The 21,973-nt window shown below is 49.2% G+C and overlaps 2 protein-coding genes and 1 long non-coding RNA gene across 12 annotated transcripts in view; 2 read left to right on the forward strand and 1 right to left on the reverse strand.

Moving 5' to 3' along the window:
• Window positions 1-21,973, reverse strand: part of LOC140898275 (uncharacterized) — a 2,445,793-nt gene that overhangs the window by 746,567 nt on the left and 1,677,253 nt on the right. The gene's annotated exons all lie outside the window — the stretch shown is intronic.
• LOC144929118 (uncharacterized) lies at window positions 1,664-9,858 on the forward strand. The gene is made up of 3 exons (XR_013634556.1): window positions 1,664-1,861; window positions 8,685-8,780; window positions 9,635-9,858. It is a non-coding gene; the product is annotated as an uncharacterized LOC144929118 (long non-coding RNA).
• Window positions 12,296-20,845, forward strand: LOC144929338 (E3 ubiquitin-protein ligase TRIM7-like). Its single transcript, XM_078848647.1, has 4 exons — window positions 12,296-12,431; window positions 16,039-16,098; window positions 18,534-18,662; window positions 19,980-20,845. The coding sequence occupies exons 1-4, from the start codon at window positions 12,296-12,298 to the stop codon at window positions 20,264-20,266; spliced, it is 612 nt and encodes a 203-aa protein (XP_078704773.1). The 3' UTR covers window positions 20,267-20,845.

Below are 21,973 nucleotides of genomic sequence, written 5' to 3' on the forward strand. Positions count from 1 at the left end.
GGAGTCAGCAGAGCCCAGGGCTGCCTCAGGGGTCTCATTCTAGCCACCAGAGAAAGTCCCCAGCTGGGCTGGGCACGGAGGAAGCTATAATGAAGGTCTTTCCCCAGCACAGACCGCACTGGGGGAGCAGCAGCTGCTCAGGTTCCCAGATCACAGTGCAGGGAGCTGCATCTGCCCCAGGGAAACCAACTCCAGAGCTCTAATACCATGAGCAGAGAGAGACAAGGTGGGTGAGGTAAGAGCTTTTATTGGACCAACTTCTGCTGGTGAAAGAGATACGTGTATGAGCTACACAGAGATCTTCTTCAGGCCAGAGAGAGGCAGACACCAGCCTCTTCTCCCTAAGTAATACTGAGATCCTGCTGGTGGCAGCAGCTAATGACTGTGCCCCACTGGGCTCCCTGGGCAGCCGCAGGGACAGCCAGGCAGATACTGATCCCATTTGCCCATCTGGACCCACCCCCTGCTATTCTGGGGGTGACTCTGAGCCCTGAATCCTGCACAGAAATCCAAGAGGGACCCTGGTCCATCCTGTCACCCCAAACAGTCCCAGTCAGAAGCCAGAGCCCAGAAATCATGATTTTGGCCTAAGAAAATAATGCAATAGTGTGTCTGTTGGGGGGTGAGTTCTGTGGGGATATTCACCTTGTAGCTTTGGAGCCCTTAGGGGTTAGTCCTTTGCCGCCCCCTCACCCCCAACACTTTGACCGTTTCCAGTAAAAACAAAATCTCCCGTGGCTGCTGGGTGGGGAAGACCCCTCCCCCTCCTACTGCCCCTGGCCTGTACCATGGACTGGGAGAGCTGCCATTGTGTCTCTCACCATCCCTCTACTTAATCACTAGCCTCTCTCCCCCTCCCCCAGCCAGTCTCTTCTGTCACTCTCTCTCCAGCCCCCTAGTGTCACCCCCCACTTTCTCCCCCTCTTCCCTTCTCACTGTCCCCCATTCCCATTTTCTTTCTCTCCCAGCCCTGTTCCCACCCACCCCATGATTCTCCCCCTGCATCTTGATTCCCAGGAATTGCCTCATCCTCCCTCCAGCGCACCCACAGCCCCCCAGTCCCAACCCATGCCCCACATCCCTGTTCCCTCCCTCCTGCCCCCTCACACATCCCATTTCATGCCTCAATCCCCTCTGGCCCACACTCCCCCTGCCCCTTTTCAGCCCCCTTCCGGCTCCCACTCCCCAGGTGTCGTTGACCCAGCTGTCCCCACAGCGCAGTCTGGAAAAGGCTGCCAAGTCTCACAAGATAAAAAATCTGCACTGCCCTTTCCCAGCAAGCCCAAAGCAAGCCAATCCCATTTCGGAGGCACCGCCCAGTCCCACTCACCAAGCCCCAAACAAGCCACACACTTCAATGGCAAAACAAGCAACAGGCTTCTTTAAGAAAAGCAACCCGCTACTGAGAGAAATGAATGGGCAAGTACAAAGAAGCTATTATAGGCTTCCTAATAGAAGCCTCCCCACCCCACCCAAAGCCCCCAAACAAGCAGTTACATAACAAAGTAGCCAAAGGGAGCCCTTTGGCTCCCAGCAAATGAGATCAGCATCGACCTGACTGTCCCTGGGGGCTGCAGTGATCGCTGGGGTCACCCAGTCCAGCAGCAGGAAGTGAATCGCTCTCGCTGCAGTGACTCTGGGGCGCTGTGGGGGGGCCACGCTCCTTGCAAGATCCCCGAGCCCCGGCGGCTGCTGCTGGGGACCCCGGGGCCCTGGCTGCAGCTGGGAGAGGGGAATTTCCAGCAGTAAGATTCCCGCTGCTCCCAGGAGCCTCTCCCGGTGCAGAGACCCCAGCCTGGCCAGGACCCCCCATCCCGGGCTCCAGCCCCTGCTCCTGGGGAGGGCACCGCTTGGAGGGAAGGTAAGAGAGACCTGCCCATCCCCACAGGGAGAGGTGCCCCCCCGGTGCCATCCTGGCTGCAGGGGGAGGGTTTGGCCCCAGGCTGCTCCCAGCGGAGCTGGCTGCGATTCCCTGCCCTGGGCCCAGGGAAGCTGCCGCCAACTCCCTTTGGCTCCGATGCTGATCTCATTTGCCCATCTGGTCTCACATTGGAACCGGAGAACTAGTTCAAACCGGGATTTCGTACTGGAACTGGAGCTGAACCTGAAGCATAATTTTGTTTTACTGATTGAACCTGCACTGAACTGAAAGAAAAAAGTGTGTGTGTGTGTCCAGTTAAAATTAAGATTTCGCATTTTTTAAGCTCATCATTTAAAAAAAATTACGGTCATCTTATTTTCATTTTGAGAGATGAAAACAAAATACACAATGGGCTGGTGATTTTCCCACAATGGGAGCAATCAACTGTTTCAGAGTAACAGCCGTGTTAGTCTGTATTCGCAAAAAGAAAAAGAGTACTTGTGGCACCTTAGAGACTAACCAATTTCTTTGAGCATGAGCTTTCGTGAGCTACAGCTCACTTCATCGGATGCATAGCGTGGAAACTGCAGCAGACTTTATATACACACAGAGAATATGAAACAACACCTCCTCCCACCCCACTGTCCTGCTGGTAATAGCTTATCTAAAGTGATCATCAAGTTGGGCCATTTCCAGCACAAATCCAGGTTCTCTCACCCCCTCACCCCCCCTCCCAAAAACCACACACACAAACTCACTATCCTGCTGGTAATAGCTCATCCAAAGTGACCACTCTCCCTACAATGTGCATGATAATCAAGGTGGGCCATTTCCAGCACAAATTCAGGTTTTCTCACCCCCCCACCCCCATACACACACAAACTCACTCTCCTGCTGGTAATAGCTCATCCAAAGTGACCACTCTCCCTACAATGTGCATAGTAATCAAGGTGGGCCATGTCTAGCACAAATCCAGGCTGTCTCACCCCCCCCCACATTTTTTTTTCCCCAGGGGCACACACACACACACAAACTCACTCTCCTGCTGGCAATAGCTCATCCAAACTGAACCTGAACAGTAACAGATCTGTGGGCGGGCAGGGGGAAAGACAAGAAGGGGTGGCAAGCATGGAGTTGGGCAAAATTTTGTTTCACCAAAATGTGGGTGCAGATAGGCTTGAGTCAGAAGTCAGAAATAATTATGTCTTAGCATCAATGTCAGACATATTTGAATGTGAAAGATGAATTGGAACTTCTTATGAAGCTTGTGAAATCTCCAAAAGGGAAGCAACATCTGGACCAAGGAAAGCCCCAAAAGGCTGGGGCTAATTCTTTATTCGTTTGCAGATGAGCCACTTATCACTTCCCCCCTGCTTGTTTGACCATTTCTAGGGGAAAAGATTCCCCCCTGCCCCTCTCCTACCCCATGGGCTGGGGGAGCTGCTATTTTATCTCTCACCATCCCCCTCCCTTCTCCTACCCTCTGGCTCTCCCTTCTCCAGCCAGTCTCAGCTTGCTCTCATATTCTCCCTCGAGCCTCCCCACAGCCCCTCTCCACACATCCCACCCTTTCCTTCTCTTTATCCCGCCACTGAGAGTTTCCCTCTATTCCAGCTCTGTTCCCCTGAGCCCCAGAATTCTCCCCCGCCCCCTGATTTCTGAGTATTCCCTCAGCATCTCTTCAGCAGCCCCACATCTCCATGGCCCCATCCTGCCTGTGCTTCCCTGTTCACCACCCTCCTGCCCCCTCACACATCGCTGTTAACCCCTCAGTGCCCTCTGGCTCTCAGAGCCCCCTGCCCCTCTTCACCCCCCTTCCGGCCAGCCCCACTCCCCTTCCCCTAGGATCCACCCCCTTCCCCTGCCGAAGCCCCCCTCTCCATGTCTGCCAGCCCCCCCAACACAGAGCACAGGGAGGGCAGGCGGCATGTGCTCCCCCACCCCGCAGCACAGGGTGGGCAGGTGGTGCGTGCCCCCCCCAGGTCCCCAGCACAGGGTGGGTGGCATGCAACCACCACCACCACCACCCCCGGCCACCCCACACACAGGACAGGCCACCTCAGCACCTCCGTTCCCCTCCCTCCCCCAAGCAGCAGGCGGCATGGCCTCAGTGCCTGACGCCCCCCAGCACTGGGCAGCCACAGCTACGCCAAGTCCTGACCGCCCTAGCCCCATCCCCAGCATGCTGCTTCCCTGAAGAGGAGTAGCCTGCCTGGGCTGGGGCCAAGAAGGAAGGGCAAGCAGGGCTTTGAGGAGGAGCATGGGCAGGGCCACACAAGGCTATTTGGGTAGGCACAGCCTTCCCCAGCCTATGCAATGCAACACCCATGCGGGTGTTGTCAAGGTTCCTTCCCCACTCTGAACTCTAGGGTACAGTTGTGGGGACCTGCATGAAAGGCCCCCTAAGCTTATTCTTACCAGCTTAGGTTAAAAACTTCCCCAAGGTACAAACTTTGCCTTGTCCTTGAACACTATGCTGCCACCACCAAGCATGTTAAACAAAGAACAGAGAAAGAGCCCACTTGCAGATGTCTTCCCCCCCAGATATCCTCCCAGGCCCTAGACCCCCTTTCCTGGGGAAGGCTTGATAAAAGTCCTCACCAATTTGTACAGGTGAACACAGACCCAAACCCTTGGATCTTAAGAACAATGAAAAAGCAATCGGGTTCTTAAAAGAAGAATTTTTTAATTAAAGAAAAGGTAAAAGAATCACCTCTGTAAAATCAGAATGGTAAATACCTTACAGGTAATCAGATTCAAAACATAGAGAATCCCTCTGGGCAAAACCTTAAGTTACAAAAAGACACAAAAACAGGAATATACATTCCATTCAGCACAGCCTATTTTACCGGCCATTGAACAAAAGGAAATCTAATCCATTTCTAGCTAGATTACTTACTAACTTTTTACAGGAGTTCTGAGCTGCATTCCTGATCTGTTCCCCCCAAAAGCATCACACAGACAGACAGACCCTTTGTCCCCCCCCCCAGCTTTGAAAGTATCTTGTCTCCTCATTGGTCATGTGCTAGCAAGGTTATCTTAGCTTCTTAACCCTTTACAGGTGAAAGGGATTTGTCTCTGGCCAGGAGGGATTTTATAGTTCTGTATACAGAAGGATGGGTACCCTTGCCTTTATATTTATGACAGGTGTGATCTGACCTCATTGGTTTTATTGAGATCGTTACCATTTAAAACACTATTTCAGTTTATCAATTCATTCTGGCTATAAAATAGCAGCAGCGTGTTCTCATCGCTTTTCCTTACGCTTCTTTAAGGAAATCGGTTTTTGTACCAAACTGATAAACACACTCTTCTCTTGCAGCATGTGCAGAGGTAGATAGAAGCTGGAAAGTGGCAGCAATTTCTACTCCTGTCATGTGGGGAGATTCGAGTCCTCTCTTAAAGAAACGGCCACAGTCCCACTGAGTTGGAAGTGTCTGTACCAGCAGTCTCCAGCTTTCAGGGTCCCAAGTTATCTGACTCCAGCAAAGATTTTGAAGTGCCCCTTCTTCCTGCTCTTCTTGTGGGCTATAATAAATTGAGTGATGAAAACACTAACCACCCAGCCAACAAACCTTTGTTAACAGAGTTAAGGTTTCCCAGTGACAGCTCAGGCCCTGCCACAATCTCAAGTTCATCAAAACGCTTTCTACTGAAAACCAGGAAATAGAGAGTTAAGGTCCATGCCAGTGCAACCTTCACCCTGCCCGCTGGAGTTGGGAATAGTCACTGAGAATTATCTGCATGCACCCCAGCTGCATTCAATGTGTTAGGTGTAGCTGTACTGAATGGTGAAGAAATCAGTTGGAGTAACTTAAGTGAGCTGTGTCAGGGATCCTTCCCCACTCTGAACTCTAGGGTACAGATGTGGGGACCCACACGAAAGACCCCCTAAGCTTATTTCTACCAGCTTAGGTTAAAACCTGGTACGCTGCCACCTCCCAGCGATTTAACAAAGAATCAGGGAAGAGACCACTTGGAGACGTCTTCCCCCAAAATATCCCCCCAAGCCCTACACACACCCTTTCCTGGGGAGGCTTGAGAATAACATCCTAACCAATTGGTTACAAAATGATCAAAGACCCAAACCCCTGGGTCTTGGAACAATGGAAACATCAGTCAGGTTCTTAAAAGAAGGATTTTATTAAATAAAAAAAAAGAAAGGTAAAAATCATCTCTGTAAAATCAGGATGGAAAGTACTTTACAGGGTATTCAGATTCAAAACACAGAGGATCCCCCTCTGGGCAAAACCTTAAAGTTACGGAAAACAGGAATAAACCTCCCTCTTAACGCAGGGAAAATTCACATAAAACAAAAGATAAACTAATCCGCCTTGCATGGCTTATCTATACTGGTTGCAATATTGGAGACTTGGATTAGGATGGGTTGGAGAAGATGGATTTCTGTCTGGCCTCTCTCAGTCCCAAGAGAGAACAACACATAAACTAAAAGCGCAAACAAAAGCCTTCCCCCAAGATTTGAAAGTATCTTGTCCCCTTATTGGTCCTTTGGGTCAGGTGCCAGCCAGGTTAGCTGAGCTTCTTAACCCTTTACAGGTAACAGGATGTTGCCTCTGGCCAGGAGGGATTTTACAGTATTGGAAACAGGAAGGTGGTTACCCTTCCCTTTATATTTATGACAAGCTGTGATTGTGATATGCGGAGAGCTGGGGATTAGTTTGAGGAGCGTCTCAGAGCTGTGACTGTGATGTGAGATCTGGGTTTGAAGCCCCCATGTCTGTTATCAAAGGACAGAGCTGCACATGTACCTTGAGGGATCCAGTATGCATCATTCCAGCACTGAGTTAGGGAGGTTCAGTCAGCAGCAGGACCCAGGGGATCTTCTTGCCTTGGGGCTTGTCAGCAGGGTGGTGGGAGAGGAGAGCTGTCTGTGTGTTGAATGAGAAGTGAAAGTACAGTGTTGAATGCAATCTTGTGAGAAAGGGTTGTAAAAGGGCAGGAAGGATTATAAAATTCGACACACGTGGGAACAGACTCAGTGTTTGAGCATAGAACAGACGTAGGTAGCTCCTGGCCAGTAAAGCTCACCAAAATCAAGTTGTACTTTAGCAAGAAGAAAGTGTTTGAGTCTGTGTTACAGTTGTCATGTGCCCTATTCCCTGAGTGCTCTGCACCATCTGCAAAGGCAGAGTGCCAGCGTGCAGGATGGGGGTTCTGGGTCATCCTGCAAAGAGGGCAGAGCTGAGGCTGTGTTGCCATTTACATTAACTCTTTATTTCCTGGTTTTCAGAAATTTTAGTTTTGATGAACTTGAACTTTTGATGTCAATGAGCAACCCGAACTCTCCTTTAACAAAGTTGTGGGGTTCTTTGTTTGCCTGGGGGTTTTGCTTGTTTGTTTGTTTTGCTATTTAATTTCCTAGTATTTTAAATGGAAAGAGACTTGTTGTAAGAGTTAATGATCACTTAGACATTTGTAGTTCTCATCTACATTTTACAGCTGATACAATACTGTGACAAGAAAATAACAGAAAGACCTACGGAGAATTTGGGGTTGACAGCCCACCCGTGCCAAGCCCCCCCCCCCAACTTCCTCTGCCACTTACCCCCATATCACCACTGACATTTCTTCAGACGAAACAATAAATAATTATAATTATAAAGAAACTTTGGTGGAGGTGAATGTTACCCACAGGTTTACATTTCAGTCTGAGATTTGTGTCCAGGGTGGATAGAATCTATGAATTTCATGAAATATTGTGTTTTTATTTCATTTTGTTGTCATTCTGTTTTGTGTTTTGGAACAAGCTGTATCTCAGGAATATCTTGATCCAATGACCCTAAATTTGAATCACTAACCCTACTCTGCTCTCCCATCTGGGTGAAATTAGTGAGTGAAATTTTAATCATGTGTAATGTATATAAAGAAACAAATACTAGCTAAAAGGCAGATAAGGTTACTCATGTGCAGTTTCCCACCACAGCCCCAATCTTTAAAAGCAAGGTGTGATAGAGCTTTCAATGGCCAGATGAACTAGTGGCTAGTTTGTTGCTCAAAGGGGATTTAGGGGGATCTGGGTCACACACCCCCTCCATCAGGTCCCAGCCCAGGGCCCTGTGTGGTTCAACCCCTAAACAGGGGAGATGAGTCTCTCTCTCCCTGTCGGGGGGACACGGGGGGCCTTCAAAACCAGTTTCCTCAGGCTGCTTCCTTCTAAAGTCTCTTTAGTTTGGGGCACAGCCCCACTAGTCCAGTTGCCCCACAGTTGGGGCTTATCTGCAGGCTCCCCTTGGCTTACTTGCCTCCAGTGGCTGCGTTGGCTGGCAAGTCGCTACTCCGTCCCTTCAGGCAGGCAAACAGGGAGCTCCTGCCCCCTCACCAGTCATCCCCTGGCTGAGCTGGCTCCCTTCTTTTCTCCTCCCTCCAGGCCTGGCATTGGCTGCAGGTATAACGGGGCAGGGCTAGCTGAACCCAAAGGTTTTCTTTGATCCCTGCTGTGACAGTCGGCACTTTCTCTTCTCCTTCATAGAAGGAAATATAGATTTAAAGAGAATACCTACCCCATTCCTGGCTACACACTTCTAAAATCATTCACTGGCAATAGGACACTGCCCTATCCCAGGTAAGTACCTTTGACAGAAGAGTTCTACACACGACACTGAGTGTGTTCATCTCACTCACAATGTAAAGCAATGTAAAGCTGTCTCTGTTAATGAGGTTTCATTTCCTTGGTGTTCCTGATGTCATAAACCTGGTAGGGTTAACAGTCACCTACAGAGTCTTCGGTTTGATATGGAAACCCCCCACCCCACCCCAAGCACTCTCAAAATGAAACCTCCCAAAATCATTTCTGTTTCTTCAGGAAAAGATTCAGGCCCATTTGGAGATTCTGAAGGAAGAGAGAGAAAAGCTTCTGAGATTTAAAGTGACTGGAGAGGTTTAAAGCCTGGAGTATCTGGTAGGTGCCCATTGTTATTAACTTGCAGGGACTTGCAGTGGGCCATCAGTTAGGAAGCTGGTCTCGGGACCCCCCACCCATGGCTTCTCCCAGCAGCCTGGGCTCCCTGGGCCTCTTTTACCCTGGCCGGGCTCCAGCTTCCAGCCTGGCCGGGAGGCTGGACCTTGGGGAGAAGAGGAGCGGTAGATGGCTGGGTCTGTGGTGAAAAGTGGATGGGCCAGGCCCCTTGGCTTCCCTTTGCGGGTGCACCTGGTAGGACATCTGTTTGTAGGCAGCTTCCTCCATGGACTTGGGGAATGTGGGCTTTGTGTTTCTTCATGGGCATGGATGTCTGTGTTAGAGTCCTATGTCTTCGCACACATACACGCACCGGCCCTGAGAAATCCTCTCTCAGGAGCAGGACCACATCATATTCTGTAGAATCTAAGCTTCCATTCCAATTAATGAGTTAATTTCTAGCCCTTGTGTCTTTCACAAAACTCCTCCAAAGGTGAGCAGACTATGTCTCGTGCAGTGCTATCTGCCTGAGTCTGCAGACATTTCTTGCATTGTTAATTATTTCTCTCCCCTCGCATCTCTGTTAATGTAGTGCTCAGTCCTGCTGGCTGCTGCTCTGGGTCTGGCTTAACACAGTGTGCTGACTATGTCAGACATAGAAACATACCATGAAAAAATGTTAGGGACAAATGGGAAAGTGGTAGAAAATCCTCTCCCTAGTAACGACAGGGTATAATCATGTGTTAGACATCACAGAATTTTCAAAGAAATTCTCCCTCCTGCAGAATCAGCACTCCATGAACAGACCCTAGACTCTCTCTCTAACCCTTACCTTTCCTTTCTTTTAAAAAAAATAGATACAGACACAAAACAAGAGGCAGAAGGTTGTATCTGAATTTCAGCAACTGCGGCAGTTTCTAGAAGAAGAAGAGCACCTCCTGCTGGCCCAGCTGGAAAATCTGGAAAAGGTGATTGTGAAGATACAGAATGACAATGTCATTAAAATGTCTGAGGAGATTTCCCGTCTCAGCAACTTGATCAGTGATCTGGAGGGGAAGTGTCAGAAGCCAGCAAGTGAATTCCTGCGGGTGAGACTGAGTTATAAACATCCCTGATCCAAACACAGGGATAGGACAGCTCCTGAATCATGGGCACTGGAGACCAGCAGTCAGAGGTCACAGTGTAATTCAGTGTGTGCATTCCTGAAATGTGAATTATTGTTTCTCTTTGAAGAATTACAGACTCATTTATATTAGAGATGACATTAACTCAGCAAATCCATGGCCCTAGGGCCAAGGCAGGGCCTCTTTTACCCATATCTGCAAAATCCCTTCTCTGGGATCCCCAGTGGGCGGCATTTGGGACTAAAATTGTTTTTCTGTCTCTTTCCTCTCTAGGATGTCAGAAGCACCTTGAGCAGGTATGTGGCTCTATTTAACTTCCCCTCATTCTTCACGATGCTGTGAAAGGGCTTGGAGAGTGTATCGACTCTACATTTCATAAAAATATAAGAATGGCCATACTAGGTCAGACCAGTATCCTGTCTTCCAACAGCAGCCAATGCCAGGTGCCCCAGAGGGAATGAACAGAACAGGTTATCGTCAAGTGATCCATCCCCTGTCACCATTCCCAGCATCTGCCAAACACAGGCTAGGAACACCAAGCTGGTTTATAGCCACTGATGGACGTATGCTCCATGAACTTATCTAGTTCTTTTTTTAACCCTGTTTGTGTCTTGGCCTTCACAACATCCTCTGGCAAAGAGTTCCACAGGTTGACTGTGCGTTGTGTGAAGAAATACTTCCTTTTGTTTGTTTTAAAACTGCTGTCTATTAATTTCATTTGGTGACCCCCTAGTTCTTGCATTATGAGAAGGAGTAAATAACACTTTCTTATTTACTCTCTCCACACCAGTCATGATTTTAAAGACCTCTATCATAGCCCCCCTCTTAGCCGTCTGTTTTCTAAGATGAAATGTCCCAGTCTTATTAATCTCTCCTCATATGGAAGCTGTTCCATAACCAGTATCATTTTTGTAGTGCTTTTCTGAACCTTTTTTGAGATGGGGTGACCAGGTGTGCATGCAATTTTCAAGATTTTGCATGGATTTATATAGACGCAATGTGATATTTTCTGTTGTATTATCTATCTCTTTCTTAATGATTCCCAACATAGTTAGCTTTTTTGACTATCACTGCACATCGAGGGGATATTTTCAGAGAACTATCCACAATGACTTCAGGATCTCTTTTTTGAGTGATAGCAGCTAATTTAGACCCCCTCATTTTATAACTATAGATGGGATTATGTTTTCCAATATGTATTACTCTGCATTTATCAGTAGTGAATTTCATCTGCCAAATTTTTTACCCAGTCACCCAGTTTTGTGAGATCCCTTTGTAACTCTTCACAGTCTGCTTTGTACTTAACTATCTTGAGTAGTTTTGCATTATCTGCAAATTTTGCCACCTCACTGTTTACCCCAGATCATTTATGTATATGTTGAATAGGACTGATCCCAGTACAGACCCCTGGGGAACACCACTATTTATCTCTCTCCATTCTAAAAACTGATAATTTGTTCCTACCCTTTGTTTCCTATCTTTTAATCAGTTACTAATCCATGAGAGGACCTTCCGTCTTATCCCATGACAGCTTACTTTGCTTAAGAGCCTGTGGTGAGGGATCTTATCAAAGGCTTTCTGAAAATCTAAGTACACTATATCCACTGGATCCCCCTTATCCACATGTTTGTTGACCCCCTCAAAGAATTTTAGTAGATTGGTGGTGCATGATTTCCCTTTACAAAAACCATGTTGACTCTTCCCCAACAAATCATGTTCATCTATGTATCTGATAATGCTGTTCTTTACTATAGTTCCCCAGGGCACTGCAGCAAAATATATGGGGCAAGGTCACGTTCTGAATGTAATTCCCATTTATGCATTTAATCCTCACCCTTTAACACAGGACTCTTGAATTATCTATTCAGTGGGAAAGATTGGCCTACAGTATTTCCTAGAGATGTTACATCCCTGGGGAATTGGCTGCCTCAGAACCCCGAGGATCAATATGGGCCTTTCAGCTCAAGGCACTGGTTACAATCATGCCCTGGACAGCAGGAATCAAGAGTCTTTACCACCTCAGGACTGTTTGGAGACCTGTGTGGAAGGAACTGGTGGGGGCGGGGGCCCCTGAGGTTTCAATCTAGTTCCTGAAAGAACAATCTGATAACACTGTGCGCATGAAATATGGGAACATACTAGTATTAGTGCATGGAGGCGAAGGAGTGAATTGGTCATGAAAACATGATTCCCCTTTGATGTACAGATCTGCTCTGTCCAGGCCAGAGATGAAGAATATTAATGGGGCCTTTAGGGAAAGGTTGCACTGCCATGGCCAGTGCTGTGCCTGCTCTGAGACTGGGAGAAGTGGAGGAATTCTAACTCCAGGCCCATAAGAGCAGCAACTTCCACTAGCAAGGAATTATAATGAGTCACTAAAAGAAACATAATATCATGAAATTCTTCCTCTCCAGGTGCGAGAAGGGGAAGTTCCTCCAGCCAGTGGAGATTTCTCCTGAGCTGGAAAAGAGACTCAGTGATTTCTCCCAGCGAAATATTGCTCTAATGGAGATTCTGTGGAAGTTCAAAGGTACTGAGAAGGGATCTAGGAAAGGAAACCAGGGTGTGTCTCTGGGACTATGGGTGGAGATGGGCTCTGGGCAACTGGTTCAATTAGATTATGTACCTATTTAATAACAAGTAGAAAGCAGACAAACTGAGCAGATGAAGTAAGGGCCCAGGTGCCAGGATCTTTCACATTGTTTCACTCTGTGAACTTTGGTACAATCATTAAGGTAAAAATGTACAAAATTTGGGGTACCTCAGTTTCTCTCTTCCAACTACAGAACTACGGGGCATGTGCTCCAGAGCTTTTTAGCAGCCCCACATGCAGCTGGAGTCCGTAGGATCTGCAGGTGCCCATTACCAAGGAACTCCGGGCCCCAGGTGCCTAAGGCCTTGTCTATCTACACTACAGAGTTTTGTCGATTCCAGTTACGCCAACAAACAGCCACTACTATAATTAAACCACTGTTGCATGTCCACACTGTGCTCCTTGTGTCGGCAAAGCACATCCACAATAGTAGCTTTGCATTGACACAGACAGCTCTGGGTAGCTATCCCACTGTGCCACTGGTCAGAAGGTGCTTTGTGAAGGGTTTGCAATGCCTCATGCAGGCAGGTAGAGAGTCACATGATGAAGGTTTCTCAATCTCATTGTTCCATGGGCATCCTACTGTATGGCCAGCTATTTTTCAACTGCCCTGGCAACCTGCACCCCAGCCATCACTGTCAGAAAGCATGGATACTACGCTGCTGTTCAGGATTGTGCTGTGCTGTGTATTGTGCTTGTATTGAACACAAGGCTATAGGGGGAACCCAATGGGGGGCTATTTGGCTGGAGGATGCCTTGAAGGAGCATTTTAACACTGAGCCACAGTAACATGTGTTGCTGTAGTGTGCTGAACCTGGCATTGTTTCTTTGCACTGTGCTATGAACCTTGTAATGATTTCTGTGTGTGCCTGAAAAGTTACACATCTTAGATCCCTTTTTAGAGTAACGCTTGATAATATGACCAAACTGACACTGCTGAACAGTAATTAGGGTTACCATACGTCCGTATTTTCCCAGACATGTCCAGCTTTTTGGTTCTTAAATCACCATCTGGGAGGAATTTTTAAATATCTAAAAACGTCTGGGATTTTGCCACATCGGTTGGGACGCCCTTTGTCCCGATATTGGGGACCGATCACCTCACCACACACACCAAAGTCCCGGGGCTGGTGGCGCTTTCTGGGGCAGCTCCCGGCACCTGCCCGCTGGCAGGAGCCTGCAGTGTGGGCGGCCCCTTGGCACAGAGGCAGAGGTGGTCTCCGCGTGCTGCCTCCTGCCCAATCAGAGCTGCGGGGGCAGGGCCTGCAGGTGCCGGCAGCGGGCAGCGAGCCCTCCGCCCCCGCCCTGACCCGACCTGACCCGAACCTAGGAGCCAGAGGGACCTTCCGGATGCTTCCTGGGAGCCGCCCCAGGTAAGCACCGCTGGGACTCCCCACCTCGCCCCCCGGAAGGTGCCTCTGGCTCTTAGGGTCGGGTCGAGTCAGGGGTGGGGGGGGAGGGCTCTCTGCGTGCTGCCGGCACCTGTAAGCCCCACTCCATGGCTACGGCAGCTCCCATTGGTGCTTTTCTTTGGTGCTGGCCAATGGGAGCCACGGAGCTCACGCTTGTGGCGGGCGCAGCCCGTGGAGACCCCTTGGCTGCCCCTGATCCTAGGAGCCAGAGCGACCTGCGGCAGGAGGGGTGAGTAGGCGAGTGGGGCATGGTGGTGAAGAGGCGAGCGGCGAGGGAGCCAGTGGCTGGCTGGTGGGTGGGTGAGGAGGCAAGTGGCAGGCGGGGAGGGTGAAGAGGCGAGCGGCGAGCCAGCGGTGGGCAGTGAAGAGGCGAGCGGCGAGGGAGCCAGGAGCGGGCGGGGTCCAATGGGGCAGAAAGGGGGCAGAGTTGGGGACTTTGGGGAAGGGGTTGGAATGGGGGCGGGGAAGAGGTGGAGTTGGGGCGGGGGCAGGTGGGGCAAGCAAATACCCCCTTCCCCCCCCCCAGTGTAGTGTCCTCTTTTTTGAATATTCAAATATGGTAACCCTAACAGTAATACAAGAAGCCCACAGAAGTGTGTGTTTGTGTGGGGGAAGCATGTGTGACAGCATGTGGGGGGGTTGTGCATGAGAGAGAGAGAGAATGTGTTGGCGGAGCGTGTGAGAGACTGTGTGTGTGGGGAGTGTGTATGTGAGAAAGAGAGACAACTTGTGTATGGGGGACTTCCTGGGGCTTTGAAAGGGGAGGGACACATGTCTACATAGCTGGATGAATGGCAGCAGATTTCCAAACAGTGAGCAGAGCGGTTACGGTGGGCATCGTGAGATACCTTCCGGAGGCCAGTTACAGCAACGTAACAAACACAGTGTCTACACTGACACTTTGTTGATCTAACTTTGCTGCAAAAATCTCTATGCCTCCCATTGAGGTGGTTATATTTTGTCAGTAAAGCAGGAGAGTTTTGTCACCAAGAGGTGCATTGTAGTGTGTACACCTCCACTGTTTTGTCAATGAAAGCTGCCTTTTGCCGACAAAACAGTGTAGACAAGACCTAAAGGTCGGCACCCAAAACGTAAACCCTCAATTTAAGGCCACTTTTGAAATGTGGACCCAGCTCACCATTGTGCTCTGGCCCCGTGTGGCAGCTTGTGTGGGCCAAAGGGGCTGTAGGGAAGGTGTAAACCCAGGGGAATCCTCGCAGCACAGGAGCCTCTTGTGCCTCCAGCTCCTCCACAGCAGCTGCAGGCTCAAGGAGTGTTCCCGGGAAAGCAGGGAATAGAGTGGAGTTGTTGAGGGCTGGGCAGAGGAGGAAGGGGTGGAGCAGGAATAATGGGGTGTGGCCAGGGTAAAGCTGTGCCTTTGACACTGCCTCCGGGAGAAGTCATCTAGGGGCCACTGGACCAGAGGTGCAACTCAGGCTGGACCTCCGGACTTCCGCAGCCTGTGCCAATGTCTGCACTGACCCCAGCAGCTACTGAATAGGAGAACCACAAACTGCTTCCCCCATCCTTTTACCAGTGCAGGGGTGAATGAGGCCCATTGAGCCAATTCTCTCCCTGACTCAGTTTCCACATTTATGAAATAATTTTAAGATTATTTGTATTTCAGTCTATGCAGAATGAAAGCCCCGTTGTGCTGAGCTCTGTACATATACTGAGCTCTGTACATATACTGAGACCCAAAGAGCTCACAATTCAAGCTCCTCATCCTGAAAAGTCTCAGCATCCCACTGATGTGAAAGAGGCCAATGTTTGTAAAGTTACATTAATGCTAAAATCTTTGCAGGATCTGGCCTGGCTCATGACAAAATGTAAAAGGAGAATGAGAAATCAGCTGGGTTTGGAGGATGAGGGAACAGAAAATCTATCTTCCACATAGTGTCTCTTTGAGTGGTTCTGAGGCTTCATGGATATTGGTTCTGTTGATTTGAGACGCTTGAATGAAAGAGAAAATAGGATGATTCATATTAGCTTTGTTAAAAATCTGGGTGTGTCTCTGTCTCTCTTCAACTGTTTTTCTCTCATAATTAAAATACAATTATGTCAATTAAATGTGAGGATGTCACAAATATGACAGCATGAAATATCATCTGTCTTATCCTTTCCCCCTCCAGACATTCTGTCATCTGAACTGGAGACAATAAGAGGGAAATCCTTAGGATCACACAGACCAGGTGAGACTTCAGGTGGAGATTATCATTAAATAAAGAGGAAAATCCCATGAAAACATTTTCATGAACTTCTAGATAAATGTACAAACCAAACCAACACTGACCATGACACCCCCCCCCTAAAAATAAAAATAGAAACAAAAACATGAAATACTAAAAGAAAAGGAGGACTTGTGGCACCTGTGGCTCACGAAAGCTTATGCTCAAATAAATTGGTTAGTCTCTAAGGTGCCACAAGTCCTCCTTTTCTTTTTGCAAATACAGACTAACACGGCTGCTACCCTGAAACATGAAATACTAAGAAATCCCAAGCCGAAATCACACAAACAATCCTGATACCATCTTTAGTGTTGAGTCCCTGCACCCACTGACGAACAGAAACACTCTCCCTGACCAACAAACACTCTGAGGCTAGGCCTACATAGCAATGTAAGCGTAAGGGATATGAGTCAGCTGACCTCTTGTCAGGGAATCCTGGGCTTGAGCATCAACACTGCATTTTAACTCTAGGTTAAGAATTTTCTGCACTGGGGGGAAACGCGACTGCCAATCCTGTTTCCTAACTGTGGTGGTGCTATTGATGGGACGCGGGTGCCCGTAAGGAGCACGTGAGTACATACGCCGCGTAATTAGCTCATTTGGTGGCTGTCTCCATTTGAGAGGGCATTATACTGAATTACTGTCTAGTCGGATAACTGGGTTCTCCAGCTCTAGGCTCGGTCACATTGGCAAAAACATGCCCCTGTGCCTGTCCTAAGGATAATGAGGACATCAGTCTCCAGGGTGTCAAACTATTACAGTGAAACTTTGTAATTCTTAATTTTTCAAATACGATGATCAATGATCAAGTTTTTGCTTGATCATTTTGCAGAGCAGGGACCATAGCAGCTGCCCTGCAGGGAGAAGAAGTGGCAGAGCTCTCGGCTCAGTATGGCTGAGGGAAGGATGACCAACCTCCTAACTTTGCTCCCTGCTCCAGGCAAGCTCCGTGCACCACCATGGAGGAGAAACTTCCACCACCACTGTGGGAGGAGCAGGAAGGGGGACCTCTCGGCCAGGTAGTAATGCTGTGTCTGGCATGCTGTGCTGGCTGCCTGTAGCACTGCTCCTCTGCCTCCAGGAACTATAGGATACACCCAGAAGACTTCCACACCCAAGTCAAGACACGGATGCATGCACATAGGAAACCAATAGGGCTTGGACCCTGGGTTCCAGTTTAACATGGGCTCTGACCCTCCAGACCTGCAGGGTCCTGGGACTCTGGATCAGAGCCCTAGATTAGCATATTTGCAGTGTGGATGCAATGAGGGTTTGTCTTGAGCCCAGGCTCAGACCCTGGCTTAAACTGCTGTGTAGATACACTCTCCCTCACCAATCATTAATGCTGACCCTGGCATTTCCATACATGTCCGTAAGCCCTTTAAATATTAAATTCAAAGGGTTGCCACATTTTTTTCTTTTCCCCTATGTGAGAGGCTCGCTCCGATTGCTCTTCACCAGCATCCCATCTTTCTCTTCAGCTGGGCTGGGCTGAGATCTCCCATTTGAGTTGCTCTCTTTCTCCTCTGTTAGAGATATGGTCCCTCTGTGATGTTGCCACATCCTCCCTGCTCTCTGGGCTGGAGAAGGGGCCACTCTCTGGCCTGAGTGGATCATCCCCAATACCCATCCCCTTCTCTTCTCCCAGGCCAGGGAGAGAAGGACAGGCTCAGTATAGAGCTTCCCCCAGGTTTATATCTATTACCTTCCTCCTCTAACTCCCCTCCCTGCAACTTCAGGTTCTCACCTTCCTCTCTAACCCTCAGAGGAGAAGCTCCAGCAGGAAAAGCAGGGAGATGCTATTTGCATGTACTGGGACATGGTGGATCTACGCCTTCCCAAAGCTAAAGGCCCGTCCCCTCAACTAAGGGGGAGAAACCATGAAGCCCAGGGAACAATGGAGTATTTGGGACAATGAAAGAGAAACCAGGACAAGGAGAGAGGTCAGAAGTTAAAAATGAGGGAGCCAGAAGGGGACACCAAGCAGAGAACCCCAGAGAGCATCTGTTGCTCCTCAAAGGTGTCTAAGGAGTCAGTGAACACTGCCCAGGGGAACTGTGCCTGGAGACATGATTTTAAAAGGGAATGGATATACATGCCACAGTCTCAGAGCACTTCTTCCTCCCTCCAGATTTGTCCTCCTGCAGTGATGTGTGGCCATCTTGGCCATCACCAGGAGGAGATTAATAAGGAGGTCTTGCCACTTTCTGAAGTCACAAATGGGGTGTGTATACATCAGGAGGTGCAGGGAATATTGCAGCCAGAACTTTAGTAAGAGGTTCAAAAAGAGCTGGAAAAGGGGCTGCAAGCTGACACACCACCTAATATCCCCAGTGGGCTGTGGAACAAAAGTGGAGTACAGGCTGGCCCACCACAGTTCCTCATTTTCTCTCCTGTAGGTCCCACCATTTGGAGTCAGGATGGAACACAAAGGCAAGGAAGTGGATGGTGTGGAGCACAAGCATGTACAGATGTTCTCGGGGACTGGTACAGAGGTGGACCAGCTGGATGTCCTTCAGCCAATACAGGTGGCGTGTCAAAGGTGGCTGGGGAGGCTTGTGGTGCAAGAGGTGATGATGAGTTACAGAGGGCCAGCTGTGAGGGATGAGTGGGAAACACCTTCTCACAGGACCTGGTTGAGGAAAGCAAGAGAAGCAAGAGGCTAGGTTGTCCTCACCTTCTGGAACACAAAGGAGGGGACATGTAGGGTGGGCAGCCCCGTGCACTGGCTGAGCACTGTGGGCTCCATCCAGTCACTCTAGTTCTGAGTCTGGTTGTACCATCCAGGGCTATCCTCTGATGCACCAAGGGGGATTCAACCACCTGCACACTAAGGTGTGGAAGAGTAGGGAGATGCAGCTGGGAAGGAGGGGAAAAGCAGCCACCACAGAAAGTCTCAGCAGCCAGGGGGACGAACTGCCAGGGCATCTCTGCTTATTCTCAGGCATTCAGGAGAGAGAAGCAGCTCCCCAGGCTGGTGTTGTAAATCAGAGACGCTGTGCTCTAATCTCTGTGACCCTTTTCCCCTCCAGACTCTTTCCCTCCTGAGGTAGAGCAGGGAAGGGAGGATCTCTGGGATCACACATCCAGGGTGAGCTTTGGGGGAGTTTTTCCTTCCATTAACAGAAAATGTCCATGAAAGCAACTCTCCCACACAGCAATAACCAGAGACACTTGCACTGCCCAGCCCTAAAGCCACCTTAATTGTGATCTGAGAATTTGTATTGACATTGACAAGCCTTTCCAATATTACCTTCAAGGTGGTCAGGAGAGAGAGCCTCCTGGTTGCCACACCCTTCCCCATTTCACCTGGGGGACAGACTGTTCCCCATGGCTCTTCTCCTTTGGGCAGGGCTGGACTCTGCCATTGCAGCTGCTTTGTGGGTTGGGGAGATGGTGTCTCTCTAGTGCTGCCACCTGCAGACCTCCCTTCTCTCTGGGCTGGGAAGGGGCTGCCCCACCCATTGCCACCTCCTGCTTCCTGCTTACTGGCCTTGAACTATTGGCTCTTCCCCTGTGCTGCGAATTCATCTCTGCTCCCAGGCCTGGCTGTGGAGGATGCATTTATGGGAGGAGACTCCCTCTGGGGTTCAAAGTTGGTACCTGCCTCCTCAGGACTCTCCTAATTACAAGCTTTTGCTACCTTCCTTGCCAAGTCTCTGTTGCTGGGAATGAACCAGCCCTAGCTGGGGAGCAGGGAGCTGCATGCTCTATATTCAAATGAGAAAGTACAGAAGTGGATCCCATTACACAGGTTGAGGAACTGCCAAGCAGGGATGTTAGGGAGTGTGAGAAATGGTCCCAGATTCCCCCAGGGCTGAACTCTGATTCTCTCTCTCCCGTAGTGAATGTGATTCTGGATCCAGACACGGCTCATCCCCGACTCATCCTGTCTGAGGATCAGAAAAGTGTGAAATGGGGAGACACCAGGCAACATCTGCCAAACAATCCAGAGAGATTTGACTCCTGGGCCTGTATGCTGGGCTCTGAGGGATTCACTTCAGGGATATATTGCTGGGATGTGGAGGTGGGGGACAGAGGATTCTGGGCTGTGGGAGTGGCAAAAGAGTCTGTGAGGAGGAAGGGAGAAGTCAGCTTTAACCCTGAAGTGGGGATCTGGGCTGTGCAGTAGTTGGGTCTGTTCCAGGCTCTCACCTCCCCTGCAACCATACTACCCCTGAGCCAGGTCCCCAGGAGGATCCAGGTTTGTCTGGACTGTGAATGGGGCCAAGTGACATTTTTCGATGCTGATAACAAGGCCCCAATCTTCACTTTCCCACCAGCCTCTGTCCCTGCGGAGAGAATCTACCCCTGGCTCTGGGTGGGGGCAGGATCCGAGCTCAGACTGTGTCCCTGAGACACAGGGGGTGGAATATTGCACTGAGGACCCTGAAATCAGCCTCTCTAGCCTTGGAAACTCCAGTCTTTATGACCCTGGAGGGTCCTTGGGGTCTCATGTCTGGACTGTGAAACCACAGAAAGAAGCAAGTAATCAAGATGGAGAAGCCAATCTCATTGCCCAGGGAGCTATTTAGACTGTTTGTCGCTATCTTCTATGGTCCAGGAGGACTCTGGGGAGCTTCAGTCAGACAGTGTCACTAATACATGGGGGGAATTAAAAAATGGGCTTCCCTAGCCCCAGTCATGCTAGTCTCTATGACCCTGGAGGACTCCCGTGTACCCAACCCTCTGGTTCCTTATTCCATCTCCTCCCCCTCCATCTCTGCAGCACTAGGAATTTTGGGAGGCGGGGGGGGGGGCGAGAGAGAAAGGGAGACCCATTGAAGCTGCAGGAGAAGCAGAGGGTCACTGTGGGGCAGGGAGGGATGTAGGGTTTTGGTGGGAGAAGTAATTGCTGGGCTGGGGGACAGGCAGATGTGGTGGCAGCAGAGATGGAGAATTAATTAATTGGGATTTGGAGTTTAGAGAGAAGCTGGAACCTCTACACCAGCAGGGAGCATTTTGTACAAAACTCTTTAATCAGATCTCATTGGGGCCCCCCAGTGACAGCTCCTGCAACAGGGGCCAAAGTCACATTCCTCTGTAGATATGGGATGTCTCTATTTGTCACACAGACATAGGGGATAGGAAGGGGAAAATTAAAAACCAAGAGACAGACCAGAAACCATTATAGAATCTTCTTTAAAAATCTCTTTTTGGGGGGGGGCAAGCGGTGTGTCAATCTCATGATTTTCTAAGAATTAAGAACATAAGAACGGCCAGACTGGGTCAGACCAAAGGTCCATCTAGCCCAGTATCCTGTCTTACGGCAGTGGCCAATGCCAGGTGCTTCAGAGGGAATGAACACTGGAAGAAGCAGGGACAGAGTGGGTTTAACCAGAGGGAGCAGAGGAAGCAAGAATAAAGGGAGAGTCCTAGAAAAAGGGTGAAAAACAGAAATGGATAGAGCGAAAGGAAAACATTCTTGAGAGGGGAAACACCCAGGGGGAGCAAATGGGGAAGGGGTAAAATTGGGGGACAGAATGGAGACTATGAGAGAAAAATAATCAGTTAACAGTGACTAGAGGAGAATGGAGAAGTCAGAAATAAACCAGGGTGGGTAACAAAAGCTAAAAAAGATTATGAGCAAAAATGGATAGAATGAAAGGAAAGAGAGAAGGAAAGAGAGAGTGTGAGAGAGGGAGAGATGACTTATAAAATGTTACTGAAAGTGAAGCTGTAACTCTTTAATTTCATACATTAATTCATGGACATTTGTGCCATTTTAGTTCCTCAAAAGAACTATGCTTCATTTTTTTGGACATTTTCCCATATGTTCTGGTTACTGAAGATCCTCTCAGCTGCTTTAAAGCCTGACATTTACTTAATGTAAATGAAG

This window comes from Lepidochelys kempii, chromosome 14 (assembly GCF_965140285.1).
Source record: "Lepidochelys kempii isolate rLepKem1 chromosome 14, rLepKem1.hap1, whole genome shotgun sequence".
Taxonomy (NCBI): domain Eukaryota; kingdom Metazoa; phylum Chordata; order Testudines; family Cheloniidae; genus Lepidochelys; species Lepidochelys kempii.

What these genes read in the sequence shown, in the direction of transcription:
- LOC144929338 (XM_078848647.1), top strand. Translation starts at nt 12,296, where the DNA reads ATGAAATTCTTCCTCTCCAGGTGCGAGAAGGGGAAGTTCCTCCAGCCA. An exon ending in CTTAGGATCACACAGACCAG is followed by an intron (nt 16,099 to 18,533) that starts GTGAGACTTCAG and finishes TCTCTCCTGTAG; the next exon opens with GTCCCACCATTTGGAGTCAG. An exon ending in ATGTCCTTCAGCCAATACAG is followed by an intron (nt 18,663 to 19,979) that starts GTGGCGTGTCAA and finishes TCTCTCCCGTAG; the next exon opens with TGAATGTGATTCTGGATCCA.